General features: G+C 61.7%; 2 protein-coding genes across 3 annotated transcripts in view; both read right to left on the reverse strand.

Annotated features, from left to right (window-relative positions):
• Positions 1 to 17,500, reverse strand: part of CFAP100 (cilia and flagella associated protein 100) — a 38,067-nt gene that overhangs the window by 13,943 nt on the left and 6,624 nt on the right. For both annotated transcript variants that reach the window (XM_075995564.1, XM_075995563.1), the window contains exons 2-8: positions 8,625 to 8,717; positions 6,969 to 7,031; positions 6,304 to 6,404; positions 4,726 to 4,918; positions 1,891 to 1,958; positions 1,639 to 1,802; positions 142 to 222 (exon numbers count right to left, since the gene is read on the reverse strand). In XM_075995564.1, the coding sequence (XP_075851679.1) occupies positions 142 to 222; positions 1,639 to 1,802; positions 1,891 to 1,958; positions 4,726 to 4,918; positions 6,304 to 6,404; positions 6,969 to 7,031; positions 8,625 to 8,676 (722 nt within the window). In that variant the 5' untranslated portion in view covers positions 8,677 to 8,717. The remainder of the gene's footprint in view (positions 1 to 141; positions 223 to 1,638; positions 1,803 to 1,890; positions 1,959 to 4,725; positions 4,919 to 6,303; positions 6,405 to 6,968; positions 7,032 to 8,624; positions 8,718 to 17,500) is intronic.
• The window catches only part of LOC142862588 (uncharacterized), a gene marked incomplete at both ends in the record, with an annotated part of 6,074 nt that continues 2,471 nt past the window's right edge, over positions 13,898 to 17,500 (reverse strand). The window contains one exon of the mRNA XM_075995589.1: positions 13,898 to 14,039. Coding sequence (XP_075851704.1) covers positions 13,898 to 14,039 — 142 coding nt within the window. The remainder of the gene's footprint in view (positions 14,040 to 17,500) is intronic.

Raw genomic sequence — 17,500 nt, forward strand, 5'->3', positions numbered from 1 at the left:
TTTAGTAGAGACGGGGTCTCGCTCTTGCTCATTCTGGCCTCCACCTCCTGGCCTCGGGTGAGCCTCCCTCCTGGGCCTCCCTCCCGCGTCGCTGGGACGACAGGCGCGCCGCCGCGCCCGGCTGACACTTTCTGCCCTCACCTCTTGATGTTGGTGATCTGGGTGGTGAGCTCGCGGATCTCGAAGATCTTCTCCATCCTGGCCTTGGTCTCCTTCTCCGCCCTGCGGCGGGCGAGGCCGGGGAGGTGGAGGCTGGTTGGGGACCGTCCCCCGGAACCCCGAGGGTCTCAGGGGACCCCACCACTCGTACAGCCGTCACAGGGGGCTGGGGCTGGGGGGTGGCCGTCGGGGACACTGGGGACGGGAGGGGACGTCCGGGACGGGAGGGGACATTGGGGACAGGAGGGGACACTGGGGACAGTAGGGGACACTGGGGACAGTAGGGGACACTGGGGACAGGAGGGGACATTGGGGACGGTAGGGGACATTGGGGACGGTAGGGGACATTGGGGACGGTAGGGGACATTGGGGACGGTAGGGGACATTGGGGACAGGAGGGGACACTGGGGACGGTAGGGGACATTGGGGACGGTAGGGGACATTGGGGACGGTAGGGGACATTGGGGACAGGAGGGGACACTGGGGACAGTAGGAGACATTGGTGACAGGAAGGGACATTGGGGACGGTAGGGGACACTGGGGACGGTAGGGGACACGGGATAGTAGGGGACACTGGGGGCAGTAGGGGACATTGGGGACAGGAGGGGACATTGGGGACAGTAGGAGACACTGGTGACAGGAGGGGACACTGGTGACAGGAGGGGACATCGGGGACGGTAGGAGACATTGGTGACAGGAGGGGACACTGGGGACAGGAGGAGACACTGGGGACAGGAGGAGACACTGGTGACAGGAGGGGACACTGGGGACAGTAGGAGACATTGGTGACAGGAGGGGACATTGGTGACAGGAGGGGACACTGGGGACAGTATGGGACATTGGGGACAGGATGGGACACCGGGGACAGTAGGGGACAGTAGGGGACACTGGGGACAGTATGGGACATTGGGGACAGGATGGGATGCTGGGGACAGTAGGGGACACTGGGGACAGTATGGGACATTGGGGACAGGATGGGACACTGGGGACAGTAGGGGACACTGGGGACAGTATGGGACATTGGGGACAGGATGGGATACCGGGGACAGTAGGGGACATTGGGGACAGTAGGGGACATTGGGGACAGGAGGGGACATTGGTGACAGTAGGAGACATTGGGGACAGGAGGGGACATTGGGGACAGTAGGGGACATTGGGGACAGGAGGGGACACTGGGGACAGTAGGGGACACTGGTGACAGGAGGGGACACTGGGGACAGGAGGGGACATTGGGGACAGGAGGGGACATTGGGGACACCGGGGACATCGGGGACAGGAGGGGACACTGGGGACAGGAGGGGACACTGGGGACAGGAGAGGACATTGGGGACAGGAGGGGACATTGGGGACATTGGGGACATTGGGGACAGGAGGGGACATTGGGGACATTGGGGACATTGGGGATAGGAGGGGACATTGGGGACAGGAGGGGACATTGGGGACATCGGGGACACCGGGGACGCGGGCGGCGGCGCTCACACGCGCATGGCCTGCACGGAGCTGCAGTCGTTGTCGCGCAGGAACTCGTCGAACAGCGCCGCGTCGCGCTCCAGGCTGCGCTCCGCCCGCTCCAGCCGCGCCTCCTCGCGGACCGCCAGCAGCTCCAGCCGCTGCACCTCGATGAGCTTCATCTGCAGCGCGTACTTGGGGACACGCAGGACACGCAGGACACGCGTCACCGCCCGCCCCGCCCCGCCCCCGCCCGCGCGGGGCCGTCCCGCCCGGCCACACCTGCAGGAGGAACATCTGCCGCTTCTGGTCGATGTAGCTGCTCGTGTTCTGGGGCTCGATCCGCCGCTCTGCGGGGACACGGGGGCGGGACAGTCGGGGACGGTCGGGGACAGTCAGGGACAGTCGGGGACGCTCAGGGACAGTCGGGGACACTCAGGGACAGTCGGGGATGCTCGGGGACGGTCGGGGACGCTCAGGGACGGTCGGGGACGCTCGGGGACAGTCGGGGACGCTCAGGGACAGTCGGGAACAGTCGGGGACACTCAGGGACAGTCAGGGATGCTCGGGGACAGTCGGGGACGCTCAGGGACAGTCGGGGACGCTCGGGGACAGTCGGGGACATTCGGGGACGCTCAGGGACAGTCAGGGATGCTCGGGGACAGTCGGGGACGCTCAGGGACAGTCAGGGATGCTCGGGGACAGTCGGGGACAGTCGGGGACGCTCAGGGACAGTCAGGGATGCTCGGGGACAGTCGGGGACAGTCGGGGACACTCAGGGACAGTCAGGGATGCTCGGGGACAGTCGGGGACAGTCGGGGACGCTCAGGGACAGTCAGGGATGCTCGGGGACAGTCGGGGACAGTCGGGGACGCTCAGGGACAGTCAGGGATGCTCGGGGACAGTCGGGGACAGTTGGGGACACTCAGGGACAGTCAGGGATGCTCGGGGACAGTCGGGGACAGTCGGGGACACTCAGGGACAGTCAGGGATGCTCGGGGACAGTCGGGGACAGTCGGGGACGCTCAGGGACAGTCAGGGATGCTCGGGGACAGTCGGGGACAGTCGGGGACGCTCAGGGACAGTCGGGGACGCTCGGGGACAGTCGGGGACGCTCAGGGACAGTCAGGGATGCTCAGGGACAGTTGCGACAGTCGGGAACGCTCAGGGACAGTCGGGGACAGTCGGGGACAGTCGGGGACACTCAGGGACAGTCGGGGATGCTCGGCGACAGTCGGGGACGCTCGGGGACAGTCGGGGACAGTCGGGGATGCTCGGGGACAGTCGAGGACAGTCGGGGACTCTCAGGGACGGTTGGGGACTCTCGGGGACAGTCGAGGACGCTGGGAACAGTCGGGGACAGTCGGGGACGCTGGGGACAGTCGGGGATGCTGGAAACAGTTGGGGACAGTCGGGGGTGCTGGGGACAGTTGGGGACAGTCGGGGGTGCTGGGGACAGTTGGGGACAGTCGGGGGTGCTGGGGACAGTCGGGGACAGTCGGGGACTCTGGGGACAGTCGGGGACGCTGGGGACAGTCGGGGACAGTCGGGGACGCTGGGGACAGTCGGGGACAGTCGGGGACGCTGGGGACAGTCGGGGATGCTGGGAACAGTTGGGGACAGTCGGGGATGCTGGGGACAGTCGGGGACAGTCGGGGATGCTGGGGACAGTCGGGGACTCTGGGGACAGTCGGGGACAGCCGGGGACTCTGGGAACAGTCGGGGACAGTCGGGGATGCTGGGGACAGTCGGGGATGCTGGGGACAGTCGGGAACGCTCGGACAGTCGGGGATGCTGGGGACAGTCGGGGACAGTCAGGGACGCTCGGGGACAGTCGGGGACGCTCAGGGACAGTCAGGGACGCTGGGGACAGTCAGGGATGCTGGGGACAGTCGGGGACAATCGGGGACAGTCAGGGATGCTCGGGGACAGTCAGGGACGCTCGGGGACAGTCGGGGACAGTCAGGGACGCTGGGGACAGTCAGGGACGCTGGGGACAGTCGGGGACAATCGGGGACAATCGGGGACACACAGGGACAGTCGGGGACAGTCAGGGATGCTCAGGGACAGTCGGGGACGCTCAGGGACAGTCGGGGACGCTCGGGGACAGTCGAGGACGCTCGAGGAAAATTGGGGACTCTCGGGGACACGCGGGGATTATTGGGGACACTCAGGGACACTTGGGGACACCCCATCCCGGCTCCCCCAGGACAGGAGGCTCCGCCCACCGGCCTGGCCCACGCGGGACGTCCTGCCCGAGTCTGACTCGCGTCTCTGTTGCTGCAGCCTCCATGGAACGTGCGGCCTCGCCCCCCGCCCTGTCCCCACCTGTCCCCACCACCCGCCGGGGACCCCGTGGGTTTCACGACAGAAAACGAAAACAACTAAAAATAGACAAAAAAAAAAAAAAAATTAGGCTGGGCGCGGCGGCGGCTCACGCCTGTCATCCCGGCTACCCTGGAGGGAGGCCGAGAAGGGAGGCTGGCTCGAGGTCGAGGGTCAGAGGCCAGCCTGAGCAAGAGCGAGGCCCCGTCTCTACTAAAAAAAAAACAGAAAGAAATGAGCTGGAAACTAAAAACATATAGAAAAAAAAAAACGAGCCGGGCGTGGAGGCGCGTGCCTGTCGTCCCAGCTACTCGGGAGGGAGGCTGAGGCGGGAGGCTCGCTCGAGCCTCAAAGTCAGAGGCTGCTGTGAGCGAGGCCGACGCCGCGGCACTCACTCCAGCCCGGGACTCGGTCGCCCCCACCTCAAAAACAAAACCGACTTCGACTTCCGAATCGGGGACCCTGCGAAAAAGTCGACAATACTCACAAGGGTGACAACGCGCGGGGACAAAAAACGGAGGCCGGGCCTCCCTGCCTCTCTTCTCTGCAAACCCTTCAGTGGAGGAGGTCCAGCCGCCTCCTCCCAGCTGGGGTGACTGGGACCAGCCTCCACCACGGAGGGACGCCCTGCCTTGGTTTGTCTTCTTGGGACCCCGGCCACACAGAGGCGAGGCCAGCCTTCCCCCGCGGCCTCCTCCGCAGGAAATTAGAGGCTGGGCGGGTTTTGGGGTGACGCCTCTTCCCAGAATGTACCCCCCGTCCCGTCCCCCGCCGCCGGCGCAGGGACGGCACCTTTGGTCACCGTGAGGGTCCAGGCGGCGTGGTCGCGGAAGGTGTGCGTGAGCTCGGCCTCCGCCCGGGCCTCCATGTCCTGGGCCTCGTCCTCCACCTGCAGCTGCCGCAGCAGGTTGGCGCGCTTGGCCGACAGCTTGGACGAGTGCGTCATCTTCTCGTGCACACGCAAGTGCTTCTTCCGCTCCCGCTCCTGCCGCGGCGGGCTGGGCGTCAGCCTCCACCGCCCGGCCTCCAGCGAGCCTCCCGCCTCGGCCTCCCTCCGGGGGAGCTGAGACTGCAGGCATGCGCCTCCACGCCCGGCTCGTTTTTTTTTTATGTATATATTTTTAGCTGTCCAGCTCATTTCTTTCTATTTTTTTTTTTTTTTAGTAGAGACGGGGTCTCGCTCTTGCTCAGGCTGGCCTCCAACTCCTGGCCTCGAGCGAGCCTCCCGCCTCGGCCTCCCTCCCAGGCAGCTGGGACTACAGGCATGCGCCGCCATGCCCGGCTCATTTTTTCTCTATATATTTTTAGTTGTTCAATTAATTTCTTTCTATTTTTAGTAGAGACGGGGTCTCGCTCTTGCTCAGGCTGGCCTCCAACTCCTGACCTCGAGTGAGCCTCCCACCTCGGCCTCCATCGTGCCTGGCTAATTTTTTCTACTTTTAGTTGCTTGGCTAATCTCTTTCTTTTTTTTTTTGAGGCAGAGTCTCGCTCTGTCGCCCGGGCTGGAGTGAGTGCCGTGGCGTCAGCCTCGCTCACAGCAGCCTCCGACTTCTGGCCTCCACCGATCCTCCCGCCTCGGCCTCCCTCCCGAGTAGCTGGGACTCCAGGCATGCGCCTCCACGCCCGGCTCGTTTTTTTTCTATATATTTTTAGTCGTCCAGCCCATTTCTTTCTATTTTTAGTAGAGACGGGGCCTCGCTCTTGCTAATCAGGCTGGCCTCCACCTCCTGACCTCCATAGCCATCCTCCCTCCTGGGCCTCCCAGCTTTCTACGATGACAGCCCTGAGCCTCCACGCCCGGCCTCTACCCAGGCTCTGAGGGCCGTCTGCCCGGCCCCTGCCCACCAGACATCCCTCCGTTTCGTGGGGGTGGGGGGGTCTCTGCTGTCACTCCCTGGAAGAGGGACAGGTGACACTCAGGTGACACCACGTGACAGCCGTGCTTGGCTCCTGCAGGGGACGTGTCCCCCCTCGGTCAAGCGACCGCGTTTCCGCCAGTGGACGAGCGGCGTGCAGGCCGGAGCTGCAGCAGCCACTCTGTGCCCAGGAGGCGGCCGCCTTGGCCGCGGAAATTGAGTCCCCAGAGAGTGACAAGGAAGGCGGGGGTGGCGGCCTTAGCAACCAGCAAGGCCCTGGCAACGGGGCCGAGGGACCGAGGAGGGGGACGGGGGACGGAAACGGGGAGCCGGGCGGGGCTTCGGGCTGACATCCCGGGAGGCAGGGAGCCACGGGCGGCTCCATCGGGAGAGCAGCCAACGGAGGAAACCGCCTTCCCGAGGGGCGGGCGGGGGCCGCGTGACAGACAGCAGGGGAAACTGAGGCAGGGGCGCCGCCGGGAGGGGCCCGCGTCTGTGTCCCGGCCGCGCTCACCGCGAGAGCCTTGCTCCGCTCCTGCTTCCTGAGCAGGAAGAAGTCCTCGTCCGCCGACAGGTGGAACGGGTTCTTCTCGGACTCAGGAGACGAGCAGGAGTCTGGAATCGGAGGCGGGGGGGCACACGCAGCCTCAGCCCGGCGACCTCCCCCCGGCCTCGGCCTCTACTCCCGGGCGCGGTTTCGATTTCCTAAAATCCGGGAAGGATTTTGCTCCCTTTCCTCCCGCCCGGGACGAGCGGCGTGCAGGCCGGGGCCGCGGCAGCCACTCTGTGCCCAAGAGGCAACTTTGTTTTTTTTTTTTTGTTTTTTTTTGCCGTGGGAAGCCCGGACGGCTTTCTGGTGAGAAGGGAGAGACTTGGGGCCTGGTCACCCGGACGGGGTCACCGAGTGGCTGTTTGTGGAACCCCCCGGGACACCCCCCCCCCACGGGACACCCCCCCCCCCGGGACACCCGGTCCGGCCTCCCACGATTTGCACGAACGGAGGGAAAGAAATGAATCCTTCATGGTTTTACGGCTCGTTGAGTGCTGGCCTTCGAAATTCAGTGCCTAACGGGCAAGAGAAACTTGTCCCCGTGCCCCGAGGACTAGAGACGGGGGCTGGGGACACGCAGGACGAAAAGGGACGCGGTTTGTCCCCAGCCGGGGCGCCCCGGAGTTTACCTTTTTGTCCTGGTTTCTCTTCAGTGATGGAAGAAAAACTGTTCGTCATCTCCGGGCTGTGTTCTGGGGTGACAGGAAGCGGGGACAGGGCTGAGGGGACCCAGGGTGACGCGTCCGGCTAGGGCAGTCTCCAGACCACCCCCCCACACACACACACACGAACACCCGGGGCCTCTGGCCTCAGTTTCCCCATCTGCCCGCTGAGCTTGGCTTCCCTGAGCCTCAGTTTCCCCGTCTGACTTGGGTGGGAGGGTGGCAGGGCTGTTCTAGAAGACGGCCTCAACCCGTGGCTACCCGGCCGGGCGCGGAGGCTCAGGCCTGTCGTCCCGGTGCTCGGGGAGGGAGGCCGAGGAGGGAGGATCGCTCGAGGTCAGGAGTTGGAGGCCAGCCTGAGCAAGAGCGAGACCCCGTCTCTACTAAAAATAGAAATTAATCGGACAAGTAAAAAAATATATATATAAAAAAAATGAGCCGGGCGTGGTGGTGCATGCCTGGAGTCCCAGCTACTCGGGAGGAGGCCGAGGCAGGAGGATCGCTTGAGGCCAGGAGTTGGAGGCCGCCGTGAGCGAGGCCGACACCACGGCGCTCACTCCAGCCCGGGCGACAGTCGGGCCTTTTGTTCCGAGCCTTCAGCCTGTTCCTTGGAGTAGAGGCCCAGGACCATTTCGCAGATGGATATTCTGAGGCTCAGGGAGGCCAAAGACCCCAGCCTCGGACTCCTGCCCGGGCCTCCCCTTTAAGGCTGGGATTGGGGGACCCCAAAGACGCCCCCCGTCAGGACCTCAGGAAGCTCCCGCTGCCCCTCCACGGTGACAAGCGACGTTCCCGACAGGCCAGGTACAACCGAGGCCAGGAGGGCTGGCTCAGGACGGGGGCCCCACTTGGGCCCCGAGGGACTGGCGGGTCCCCTTCCCGGTGCCGCCCCTGGGGCCCCGCTCTGTGTTTGGTTTATGAGACCCAGTCTCGCTCTGTCGCCCGGGCCGGAGTGAGCGCCGCGGCGTCAGCCTCGCTCACATCAGCCTCCACCTCCTGGCCTCCAGCGAGCCTCCCGCCTCGGCCTCCCTCCCGAGTAGCTGGGACGACAGGCATGCGCCTCCACGCCCGGCTCGTTTTTCTTTTCTATTTTTAGTTGTCCAATTAATTCCTATTTTGAGTAGAGACGGGGTCTCGCTCTTGCTCAGGCTGGCCTCCAACTCCTGACCTCGAGCGATCCTCCCTCCTCGGCCTCCCTCCCGAGTAGCTGGGACGACAGGCATGCGCCGCCACGCCCGGCTCATTTTTTTTTCTATATATTTTTAGTCGTCCAGTTAATTTCTATTTTCTGTAGAGACGGGGTCTTGCTCTGGCTCAGGCTGGCCTCCAACTCCTGGCCTCGAGCGATCCTCCCGCCTCGGCCTCCCAGAGTGCCGGGATGACAGGCGTGCACAACCAAGGCTAATTTTCTCTCTCTATATATATATATTTTTAGTTGGTCAATTAATTTCTATTTTTTTTCTTAGTAGAGACGGGGTCTCGCTCTTGCTCGGGCTGGCCTCCACCTCCTGGCCTCCAGCGATCCTCCCTCCTCAGCCTCCCTCCCGAGTAGCTGGGACGACCGGCATGAGCCTCCGCGCCCGGCCTTGGAGGCCGGGCCGGGAGGCTGGCCGCCGCACTCACTGTCGTAGGGGATGTTCTTGAGGATCTTGGCGGACAGCGTCCTGGAGATCATGTTTGCCGCGAAGCCTGAGCTCGGCGAGAGGAATCCGGCACCTGGGAGAGAGACAGAGGCAGGAGCGTGGCTCGTCCCCGGGCCTGGACACCCCGCTGGCCCCCGGGTGGCGGCCGACGGCCAGCTCCAACCCGGGGGTCCCCGTGTGGGCCACACCTGCCTGTCCCCAGCTCCCCGAACCCGCCATCCCGGCCTCCGTTCCGGCTGCCTCGTCTGCGCGCTCTAAGCACCAGCGGCCCCAGGGCCTTTGCGTGTGCCCAGACTGGCCGAGTGAAAATACAGAGAGAAAACACGAGCCGGGCGTGGAGGCTCACGCCTGGAGTCCCAGCTACTCGGGAGGGAGGCCGAGGAGGGAGGCTCGCTCGAGGTCAGGAGTCGGAGGCCGGCCTGAGCAAGAGCGAGACCCCGTCTCTGCTAAAAATAGAAAGAAATTAGCAAAACAACCAAAAATATATAGAATAAAAGAATGAGCTGGGCGTGGTGGCGCAAGCCTGTCGTCCCAGTTACTCGGGAGGGAGGCTGAGGAGGGAGGATCGCTCGAGGTCAGGAGTTGGAGGCCAGCCTGAGCAAGAGCGAGACCCCGTCTCTATTGAAAAAAATAGAAACAAATGAGCCGGACAACTAAAAAATATATATAGAAAAAACGAGCCGGGCGTGGAGGCGCATGCCTGTCGTCCCAGCTACTCGGGAGGGAGGCCGAGGCAGGAGGATCGCTCGAGGTCAAGAGTTTAAGGCCAACCTGAGCAAGAGCGAGAATGCCCGTCTCTAGTAAAAAAATTAGAAAAAATTAGCTGGACAACTAAAAAAATATATATAAATTAATATTATATATAATATAAATAATATATACAATATATATAAATATAAAATAGATTTTATATACATAATATATAATATACATAATATATGTATATAAATTAGCAGGGCACAGTGGCCCAGGCCTGTCATCCCAGCACTGTGGGAGGCCGAGGCAGGAGGATCGCTCGAGGCCAGGAGGTTGAGGCCAGCCTGAGCAAGAGCGAGACCCCGTCTCTAGGAAAAAATATAGAAAGAAATTAGCTGGACAACTAAAAAATATATACATATAAATTTATATTATATAAATATAATATAAATAATATATATTATATAAATATAAAATATATATCATATATTATATATGATATATAATATATGTGTATAAATTAGCCGGGCGCGGAGGCTCACGCCTGTCATCCCAGCTCTCTGGGAGGCCGAGGAGGGAGGATCGCTCGAGGTCAGGAGTCGGAGGCCAGCCTGGGCAAGAGCGAGACCCCGTCTCTACTAAGAAAAAAAATAGAAAGAAATTAATTGACCAACTAAAAAATATATATATAGAGAGAGAAAAAACGAGCCGGGCGTGGTGGCGCATGCCTGTCGTCCCAGCTACTCCGGAGGGAGGCTGAGGCAGGAGGCTCGCTGGAGGCCAGGAGTCGGAGGTTGCTGTGAGCGAGGCTGGCGCCACGGCGCTCACTCCAGCCCGGGCGACAGAGCCAGACTCTGCCTCAAAAAAAAAATAATAATAATAAAAATAACACAGGAGGTCACACGTCACCCCTCTGTCCCGGCCACACCCGACTCTCCTCCTCCTGACCCCAGGGGCCGCCCGGAACTTTCTTTCCCGCCTTGTCGCCTGCGATTGTCGCTCTCACCACCAATGAGTTCACTTCCTGCTGGAATGCAAGCCTCACCGCAGCGGCCTTGTCCTTTCTTTCTTTTCTGAGACGGAGTCCAACTCCTGGCCTCTAAGCGAGCCTCCCGCCTCGGCCTCCCTCCCGAGTAGCTGGGACAACGGGCATGCGCCACCACGCCCGGCTCGTTTTTTTTTCTATATATTTTTAGTCGTCCAGCTCATTTCTATTTTTAGTAGAGACGGGGTCTCGCTCTTGCTCAGCTGGCCTCCAACTCCTGGCCTCGAGCGAGCCTCCTGCCTCGGCCTCCCTCCCGAGTAGCTGGGACGAAAGGCATGCGCCACCACGCCCGGCTCAGTTTTTCTATATATTTTTTTTAGTTGGCCAATTAATTTCTTTCTATTTTACTTTTTTAGTAGAGACGGAGTCTGGCTCTTGCTCAGGATGGCCTGCAACTGCTGGCCTCGAGCGAGCCTCCTGCCTCGGCCTCCCTACTGAGTAGCTGGGACTACAGGCATGCGCGACCACGCCCGGCTCGTTTTTTCTATATATTTTTCATTGACCAATTAATTTCTTTCTATTTTTTTTTTTTTTTTTTAGTAGAGACGGGGTCTCGCTCTTGCTCAGGCTGGCCTCCAACTCCCGACCTCGAGCGATCCTCCTGCCTTGGCCTCCCTCCCAAGTAGCTGGGACTACAGGCATGCGCCACCACGCCCGGCTCATTTTTTTCTAGATATTTTTAGTTGTCCAGCTTATTTCTATTTTTTTTTTTTAATAGAAACAGGTCTCGCTCTTGCCCAGGCTGGCCTCGACCTCCTGACCTCGAGCGATCCTCCCGCCTCGGCCTCTCAGAGTGCTGGGATTACAAGGCATGAAGCCATCTCACTGGACTAATTTTTTACACAAATTTTTAGTGGGCCAATTAATTTCTATTTTTAGTAGAAGACAGGGTCTGGCTCCTGTTCATGCTGGCCTCAAACTCCTGACCTCCAGCGATCCTCCCTTCCGGGCCTCCCAGAGTGCTGCAATGACAGGCGTGATCCACCGCGTCAGTCTCATAGGAGTGAATTTTCATCTTTGCAGGGAGGTGTGTGTGTGTGGGTAAACTGAGGCTGAGCACTGTGTGCACAGGCGGATTGAACCCCAGGGCCTTTGATTGGCCCCCAAGGCTGGCTTCTGTCCCCTGTTTGGGCCAACGGCCAGCTGGAGTGAGCCGGGGGGCCCCCCTGGGACCCCCCATTTCATGGCAGGCCACCAACTCAGCAGCCAGGAGGACAAAGACAGGTGAACAGGGACCCAGGATGGGTGGGGGGATGGGGGGATGGATGGATGGATGGGTGGGTGGATGGGTGGATGGGTGGATGGATGGATGGGTGGATGGATGGGTGGATGGGTGGATGGGTGGGGGGATGGGGGGATGGATGGATGGATGGATGGGTGGATGGATGGATGGGTGGATGGATGGGTGGATGGGTGGATGGGTGGATGGATGGGTGGATGGATGGGTGGGTGGATGGATGGATGGGTGGATGGGTGGGTGGATGGGTGGATGGATGGGTGGGTGGATAGATGCATGGGTGGATGGGTGGATGGATGGGTGGGTGGATGGATGGATGGGTGGGTGGATGGATGGATGGATGGGTGGATGGATGGATGGGTGGATGGATGGATGGGTGGGTGGATGGGTGGATGGATGGGTGGGTGGATGGATGGGTGGATGGGTGGATGGATGGATGGGTGGATGGGTGGATGGATGGATGGGTGGATGGGTGGGTGGATGGGTGGATGGATGGGTGGGTGGATAGATGCATGGGTGGATGGGTGGATGGATGGGTGGGTGGATGGATGGATGGGTGGGTGGATGGATGGATGGATGGGTGGATGGATGGATGGGTGGGTGGGTGGATGGGTGGATGGGTGGATGGGTGGGTGGGTGGATGGATGGATGGGTGGATGGGTGGATGGATAGATGGGTGGGTGGATGGATGGGTGGATGGATGGATGGGTGGGTGGATGGATGGGTGGGTGGATGGATGGAGGGATGAGTGGATGGGTGGGTGGATGGGTGGGTGGGTGGATGGATGGGTGGATGGATGGGTGGATGGGTGGGTGGATGGGTGGATGGATGGGTGGATGGGTGGGTGGATGGATGGGTCGATGGGTGGGTGGATGGATGGGTGGATGGGTGGGTGGATGGGTGGATGGGTGGATGGATGGGTGGATGGATGGGTGGATGGGTGGGTGGATGGGTGGGTGGATGGGTGGATGGGTGGATGGATGGGTGGATGGATGGATGGGTGGGTGGATGGGTGGGTGGATGGATGGGTGGATGGGTGGGTGGATGGGTGGATGGGTGGATGGATGGGTGGATGGATGGATGGGTGGGTGGGTGGATGGGTGGATGGGTGGATGGATGGGTGGGTGGGTGGATGGATGGGTGGATGGGTGGATGGATGGGTGGATGGATGGATGGGTGGGTGGATGGATGGGTGGGTGGATGGATGGAGGGATGAGTGGATGGGTGGGTGGATGGGTGGGTGGGTGGATGGATGGGTGGATGGGTGGATGGGTGGATGGGTGGGTGGATGGATGGGTGGATGGGTGGATGGGTGGGTGGGTGGGTGGGTGGGTGGGTGGGTGGGTGGGTGGGTGGGTGGATGGATGGGTGGGTGGATGGGTGGGTGGATGGGTGGATGGGTGGATGGGTGGGTGGGTGGGTGGATGGGTGGATGGGTGGATGGGTGGATGGGTGGGTGGATGGATGGGTGGGTGGATGGGTGGGTGGGTGGATGGATGGGTGGGTGGATGGATGGGTGGGTGGATGGATGGATGGATGGATGGGTGGATGGGTGGATGTGTGGATGGGTGGGTGGATGGATGGGTAGATGGATGGATGGATGGGTGGATGGATGGGTGGGTGGATGGATGGGTGGGTGGATGGATGGGTGGGTGGATGGATGGATGGATGGATGGATGGGTGGATGGGTGGATGGGTGGATGGATGGATGGATGGGTGGATGGGTGGAGGGGTGGATGGGTGGATGGGTGGGTGGATGGGTGGATGGGTGGGTGGATGGATGGGTGGGTGGATGGGTGGATGGGTGGGTGGATGGGTGGATGGGTGGATGGATGGGTGGATGGATGGATGGATGGATGGGTGGGTGGATGGGTGGATGGGTGGATGGGTGGATGGATGGGTGGATGGATCGATGGATGGATGGGTGGGTGGGTGGGTGGATGGGTGGGTGGGTGGGTGGGTGGATGGATGGGTGGATGGGTGGATGGGTAGATGGGTGGGTGGATGGGTGGATGGGTAGATGGGTGGGTGGGTGGATGGATGGGTGGGTGGATGGGTGGGTGGATGGGTGGATAGGTGGATGGGTGGGTGGGTGGATGGATGGGTGGGTGGATGGGTGGGTGGATGGGTGGGTGGATGGGGGGATGGGTGGATGAATGGGTGGGTGGATGGATGGGTGGATGGATGGGTGGATGGGTGGATGGGTGGATGGATGGGTGGGTGGATGGGTGGGTGGATGGGTGGATGGGTGGGTGGGTGGATGGATGGATGGGTGGATGGATGGGTGGATGGATGGGTGGGTGGATGGGTGGATGGGTGGATGGGTGGGTGGATGGGTGGATGGGTGGATGGATGGATGGATGGGTGGATGGGTGGATGGGTGGATGGGTGGGTGGATGGATGGATGGGTGGATGGGTGGATGGGTGGGTGGATGGATGGGTGGGTGGATGGATGGGTGGGTGGATGGGTGGATGGATGGATGGGTGGATGGATGGATGGATGGATGGGTGGAGGTGGGTGGGTGGATGGGTGGGTGGATGGGTGGATGGGTGGATGGATGGGTGGGTGGGTGGATTGGTGGGTGGATGGGTGGATGGGTGGATGGATGGATGGGTGGATGGCTGGATGGATGGATGGGTGGGTGGATGGGTGGATGGGTGGATGGGTGGATGGGTGGATGGGTGGATGGATGGGTGGGTGGCTGGGTGGGTGGATGGGTGGATGGGTGGATGGGTGGTGGGTGGGTGGATGGATGGGTGGGTGGCTGGGTGGGTGGATGGGTGGATGGGTGGATGGGTGGATGGATGGGTGGGTGGGTGGATGGGTGGATGGGTGGATGTGTGGATGGGTGGGTGGATGGATGGGTGGGTGGATGGGTTGATGGGTGGCTGGATGGATGGGTGGCTGGGTGGATGGGTGGATGGGTGGATGGGTGGGTGGATGGCTGGATGGGTTGATGGGTGGATGGGTGGGGTGGATGGATGGGTGGGTGGATGGATGGATGGATGGATGGGTGGATGGATGGATGGGTGGGTGGGTGGCTGGGTGGGTGGGTGGATGGGTGGGTGGATGGGTGGATGGGGGATGGATGCCGTGGGTGGGTGGATGGGTGGGTGGGTGGATGGGTCGATGGGTGGATGGATGGATGGGTGGATGGATGGGTGGGTGGATGGGTGGATGGGTGGATGGGTGGATGGGTGGGTGGGTGGATGGATGGGTCGATGGGTGGATGGGTGGATGGGTGGATGGATGGATGGGTGGATGGATGGGTGGGTGGATGGGTGGGTGGATGGGTGGATGGGTGGGTGGGTGGATGGGTGGGTGGATGGATGGGTGGATGGGTGGTTGGGTGGATGGGTGGGTGGATGGGTGGATGGGTGGATGGGTGGGGTGGGTGGATGGATGGGTGGGTGGATGGGTGGGTGGATGGGTGGGTGGATGGGTGGATGGGTGGATGGATGGGTGGGTGGGTGGATGGGTGGATGGGTGGATGTGTGGATGGGTGGGTGGATGGATGGGGTGGGTGGATGGGTGGATGGGTGGAGGTGGGTGGATGGGTGGCTGGGTGGATGGATGGGTGGGTGGATGGGTGGATGGGTGGATGGGTGGATGGGTGGGTGGATGGATGGATGGGTGGCTGGGTGGCTGGGTGGGGTGGATGGATGGGTGGGTGGATGGATGGGTGGGTGGTGGGTGGATGGATGGATGGGTGGATGGATGGATGGATGGATGGGTGGAAGGGTGGGTGGGTGGATGGGTGGGTGGATGGGTGGCTGGGTGGATGGATGGGAGGGTGGGTGGTGGGTGGGTGGATGGGTGGCTGGGTGGATGGATGGATGGGTGATGGATGGATGGATGGATGGGTGGGTGGATGGGTGGATGGGTGGATGGGTGGATGGGTGGATGGGGTGGATGGATGGGTGGGTGGATGGGTGGGTGGATGGGTGGATGGGTGGATGGGTGGGTGGGTGGATGGATGGGTGGGTGGATGGGTGGGTGGATGGGTGGGGTGGATGGGTGGATGGGTGGATGGATGGGTGGCTGGGTGGATGGGTGGATGGGTGGATGTGTGGATGGGTGGGTGGATGGATGGGTGGGTGGATGGGTTGATGGGTGGATGGATGGATGGGTGGATGGGTGGATGGGTGGATGGGTGGATGGGGTGGGTGGATGGATGGATGGGTTGATGGGTGGATGGGTGGGTGGATGGATGGGTGGGTGGATGGATGGATGGATGGATGGGTGGATGGATGGATGGGTGGGTGGGTGAATGGGTGGGTGGGTGGATGGGTGGGTGGATGGGTGGATGGGTGGATGGATGCGTGGGTGGGTGGATGGGTGGGTGGGTGATGGGTCGATGGGTGGATGGATGGATGGGTGGATGGATGGGTGGGTGGATGGGTGGATGGGTGGATGGGTGGCTGGGTGGGTGGGTGGATGGATGGGTGGATGGGTGGATGGGTGGATGGGTGGATGGATGGATGGGTGGATGGATGGGTGGGTGGATGGGTGGGTGGATGGGTGGATGGGTGGGTGGGTGGATGGGTGGATGGGTGGATGGGTGGATGGGTGGGTGGGTGGATGGGTGGGTGGATGGGTGGATGGGTGGATGGGTGGGTGGGTGGATGGATGGGTGGGTGGATGGGTGGGTGGATGGGTGGGTGGATGGGTGGATGGGTGGATGGATGGGTGGGTGGGTGGATGGGTGGATGGGTGGATGTGTGGATGGGTGGGTGGATGGATGGGTGGGTGGATGGGTGGATGGGTGGATGGGTGGGTGGATGGGTGGATGGGTGGATGGATGGATGGGTGGATGGGTGGCTGGGTGGATGGGTGGGTGGATGGATGGATGGGTGGATGGGTGGATGGGTGGGTGGATGGATGGGTGGGTGGATGGATGGATGGGTGGGTGGGTGGATGGGTGGGTGGGTGGATGGGTGGGTGGATGGGTGGATGGGTGGATGGATGCGTGGGTGGGTGGATGGGTGGGTGGATGGGTGGCATGGGTGGGTGGATGGGTCGATGGGTGGATGGATGGATGGGTGGGTGGATGGGTGGGTGGATGGGTGGATGGTGGATGGGTGGGTGGGTGGATGGGTGGATGGGTGGATGGGTGGATGGGTGGATGGGTGGGTGGATGGATGGATGGGTGGATGGGTGGATGGGTGGATGGGTGGATGGGTGGATGGGTGGGTGGGTGGATGGATGGATGGGTGGGTGGGTGGGTGGATGGATGGGTGGGTGGATGGGTGGATGGATGGGTGGGTGGGTGGATGGGTGGATGGATGGGTGGATGATTGGGTGGATGGATGGATGGATGGGTGGATGGGATGGATGGATGGATGGGTGGATGGGTGGATGGATGGGTGGGTGGATGGGTGGGTGGGTGGATGGATGGGATGGATGGGTGGATGGATGGATGGATGGGTGGATGGATGGATGGATGGTGGATGGGTGGATGGATGGGTGGGTGGATGGGTGGATGGGTGGATGGATGGGTGGATGGGTGGATGGGTGGGTGGATGGATGGGTGGATGGATGGATGGATGGATGGGTGGATGGGTGGATGGGTGGATGGATGGATGGGGGATGGGTGGGTGGGTGGATGGGTGGGTGGATGGGTGGATGGGTGGAGGGGTGGATGGGTGGATGGGTGGGTGGATGGGTGGATGGGTGGGTGGATGGATGGGTGGGTGGATGGGTGGATGGTGGGTGGATGGGTGGATGGGTGGATGGGTGGATGGGTGGATGGATGGGTGGGATGGATGGCTGGTGGATGGGTGGGTGGATGGGTGGATGGGTGGATGGGTGGATGGATGGACGGGTGGGTGGATGGGTGGGTGGATGGGTGGATGGGTAGATGGGTGGGGTGGTGGA

This window comes from Microcebus murinus, chromosome 20 (genome assembly GCF_040939455.1).
Source record: "Microcebus murinus isolate Inina chromosome 20, M.murinus_Inina_mat1.0, whole genome shotgun sequence".
Taxonomy (NCBI): domain Eukaryota; kingdom Metazoa; phylum Chordata; class Mammalia; order Primates; family Cheirogaleidae; genus Microcebus; species Microcebus murinus.